General features: G+C 31.8%; 1 protein-coding gene across 1 annotated transcript in view; it reads left to right on the plus strand.

Moving 5' to 3' along the window:
- LOC107757450 (ribosomal RNA processing protein 36 homolog) overlaps positions 1-3,379 on the plus strand; it is a 4,241-nt gene extending 862 nt beyond the window's left edge. Inside the window, exons 2-7 of the mRNA XM_016574926.1 lie at positions 1,222-1,360; positions 2,130-2,193; positions 2,301-2,405; positions 2,491-2,565; positions 2,702-2,819; positions 3,044-3,379. Of these exons, the coding sequence (XP_016430412.1) occupies positions 1,222-1,360; positions 2,130-2,193; positions 2,301-2,405; positions 2,491-2,565; positions 2,702-2,819; positions 3,044-3,222 (680 nt within the window). The 3' untranslated portion in view covers positions 3,223-3,379. The remainder of the gene's footprint in view (positions 1-1,221; positions 1,361-2,129; positions 2,194-2,300; positions 2,406-2,490; positions 2,566-2,701; positions 2,820-3,043) is intronic.
- The last annotated feature ends 452 nt before the right edge of the window (positions 3,380-3,831 follow it).

Genomic DNA, 3,831 nt, shown 5'->3' on the forward strand with positions numbered 1-3,831 from the left:
ATAAAATATCATTTGCTGTTACTACTGTAAATCTATATTCAATTATTATTGGATCTCCTTCAGTACTTTCAGAATCTTTACTTATTAAAATGATTTTGTTTCTGTATTTTAAAATATATTTTTATATCAACATATTGTAATGACAGTATATTTATTGAACAAAAATTAATTCTTTAATTTTTCAAAATAAGCAGAAACTAGTACAAACTTTGCTAAAGTGATTGTTTTTAACAAGTATTACCTTAGACATTATTAAAAATATATATATATTTTATTTTATCTGAAGTATTTGTATCAATACCGTGAGCCTTTTACCCCGTGTGTGGGGTAAAAGGCCCCTCTTGCCACCTCATACATTTATAAGATTTTTAAACAAAATAAACAACTTGAATGATTTATTTTCACACAAAATATGTTGCTCCATTAATGTTCAATACAACATTTTTTTTGTTTTGTTTTTTGCAATTATACATTTTAGGCGCAGTGAATAGCACATTTTTTTCTTAAGGTGGGCCTTTAGCCCCGTTGTACCCTACATTTAATTTCAAGATACTGCTTTATTATTATTAGTGGTCCTTGTCCGGATTATTATGAATGAAATCACAAAGCTATCGTATTAAATGCAATAAACAGAAATATAAAAGTGTCCCACATTTATTTTGACAAGAATTATAAATATACTCGGACTTTTATTTTGATAGGCGTGTTGTGACGCGCATGCGCTGTTCTCAAACTTCCACGTGCGCATGGGAAGCGCATTTCTCGCAAATAGTCATCTTCGCTAGTTCTGTGACATAATTGTTGACATTTATTGTTCTTTGCGTTAAGTGGCACTACATTACATCTTTAATAAAAATGTCGTGTTAGGATTTTCCTCATTCTGTCGGCATGTTTTTCTGTTGTACCTAAGCACAGATGTCTGGATAAAAACACCACGTTTACGTTAGAGTGCACGTCCTACTACGCTGAAATTAATAGGGGAGCGGCTGGAAACTAGCGACCACTCCTGGTTGGAAATAGTATTAACATCATAAACTGAAAGCAATCTTTACATGACTTGCTTTTCAAATGTTTTAAAATTGATCGTCCGAGTCTAATATGATCCCGCGGGCCGCCAGTTGCCCATCCCTGATTTAAGTTATTAATTAGGAATATTTAATTGCTGACGCTGTTTAAAAGAGCCATGTTACATTTACTTTCATGTCTTTGTTTTTGTAACAGAATTATCAACCATGCCCTTTGAGGAAATCATGAGGCTACAGAATAAAGTTGGAACAAAAGCATACAATAAAATAGCTTATGGTTCCACAAAGGCTCAGAAAAAAAACGACCCCATGAAACGATTAAATAAGCACAGGTACCTGTAGTGTTTAGTGTTATTTATATTGATTAATTATTATAGGATTTATTCATATTTTGCTTTTATATAATTATTTTCCATTTTAATTTGTTAAATTAAAATGACAAATGTATTGTTAAATTCATATAAATAAACAGTTGTAGTAGTTTTATATACTTATTTTCCATTTTAATTTTAGTTACATTAAAATGACAATTTTTGTTAAATTCATATAAATAAACAGTTTTAGTAATTTTATCATGTGTTTTTGTCTTTATTATTTGCATTGTTTAATTTATTTATTGTATGTTTTTAAATCTAATATTTATATTTTATTTAATTTCAGCTCCACTTCAATTATTGAAAATTACTTTTAAGTTATAGTTTTTATTTTATATTTTTATTATGTTATGTACTTTTTCATTTTTATTCGTTTTTTTTATGTTTCTGTTTAGCTATATTTCAGTTTTAGTTTTTGTAATTTTACTACTTCAAATTATTTCAGTTGTCAAGGCAGCATGTCCAATTTTTAAGTTTTAATCTAATATTCATGTTTTATTAGATTTCAGCTTTGATGATTTTTATAATCATCAAAGGAATGATAAAAATGAGTTTTATAATAGCAATAACAACACTTAACTGCTCAACTAGGTTTTTAAACATTTTTAACCAACTTTGATCACTGTTTGTAGTGATGCATCGTACAAAAAAATAAGCAATTGTGTGAGTTAAAGTTATTTTGTCTAGCTGTTTGTGGCTATGTGTATGTTTTGTCTAATCACTGTATTTTTTCTGAGATTTCTGCAAAGAAACATGTGCCTTTCCTTCGAAAAGTCGTTCCCGTCAAGAAAAGGGTGCGTTTTAGGAGTTTATTTAATTAATGATTGCTTGTACTTAGGGTTAGGGATTTAAACAAACTATGGAGACCTGATTTTTTACTTTTTAAACCTAACTTTTTCAGATTTCAAGGGACCCTCGCTTTGATGACCTCTCAGGAGAATACAAACCTGAAATTTTTTCTCGGACGTACAAATTCATTAATGACATCCGCCAAAAGGAAACAAAGGTCTGTGAAAATCTAAAATGCCTTACCGATTCCTGTTTGTTTTCATTATATGCATTATTTGTATGCCCACTGCTATTTGTTTCAGATAGTGAGAAAGAAACTCGGGAAAGCCAAATCAGACACTAAAAAGGAAGAACTGAAAGCCTTGCTTAAGAGAATGGTACGTTTAAAATATACAGACACTTTAAACTTGAATAACTCAAAGAAAGCTATATAAAACATCATTACAGTCGTGATAACCTTAATATTGCTGCTTATGATTTGTTTTATATCTAATCCGTGTGTGTATACAACAGGAAAACCAGCAGAGGGCCCGACAGAGACAAGAGCATGAAAGAGAAAAGGAACTTCACTTCAAGCAGAAACAGAGAGAGCTGGTTGGCCAGGGACACAAACCTTTCTACCTAAAGAAATGTAAATCTGTCTTTCTTTTTATTCTGTTCCTTGACTTTTTACATTGTTGAATTATATTTATAGAACATGTAGAACTTAATGATTCTTTTGGAGAACATTTGTTTGTAAATTCAGCTTTCTTTTGAGCGCCAGTGTTTGTAACAGTGTTATTTAGCAAAGAAAGATCAAATAACTTGGTAATATGCTAATTTTTAGTTTATGACATCTTTAAAACCCTTCTACAGCTGACAAGAAGAAGCTGGAATTGGCTGAGAAGTACAGCGAGCTGAAAAAGAGCGGGAAGCTGGAGAACTTCTTGAGTAAGAAGAGGAAACGTAATGCCACCAAGGATCGCAAAAAGTTGCCCAATCAGCACAAGAAGCGCCATATATGGACCAATCATGGCTCATCTGTGGCACCTTGAATTGATTATTTGTCTTAGTGTGACATAATGCAGAAGGACGTCTGCTGAAAAGTCAATCCTGCTGGACTGTGATGTTAAGAGAACTTGGTGTAATTTGAGGTGTATATTTCACCTACATTTGCACAGATATGGATTTAAATGTGTTTTGTTAACAGGTTTGCCATTTAAGATGTTTTTCTTAAATATCCATTGTGTTTTGTTTTTATTGCATTATGTTTTGAACATTTTCTTAAAATAAAATCCCTAAATTAATTCTCTGACACTCTTATTTTACCACTAGATGGAGCTACTGATTCTTTAAATAAAGATTCTCTGCATAAGCCTAATTTTTTTTGTTTCGACAAACCACAGTTCCAAACCAGCAAAAATTAATATGCAGAAAAATCAACTATCTGAACTGCCACCGCATGACGTTAATCCAATTTTTTGACCTCAAGGGCACTATACATAAACCCGTTTCATACAGACATCCGTCGACAGGATGAGTCAGCTCGCATTTGTATCTGCCCTCTCAAAATCCAAAAATATTTCCCTTTCGTCTAGATCATGACCCATTTAAACACGGCCTGTTTAGGCCGAGGTTGTTTGTAGTGAATCCACATGGTTTCG

Source organism: Sinocyclocheilus rhinocerous, unplaced genomic scaffold, assembly GCF_001515625.1.
Source record: "Sinocyclocheilus rhinocerous isolate Xijiao unplaced genomic scaffold, SAMN03320098_v1.1 scaffold2578, whole genome shotgun sequence".
Lineage (NCBI taxonomy): Eukaryota > Metazoa > Chordata > Actinopteri > Cypriniformes > Cyprinidae > Sinocyclocheilus > Sinocyclocheilus rhinocerous.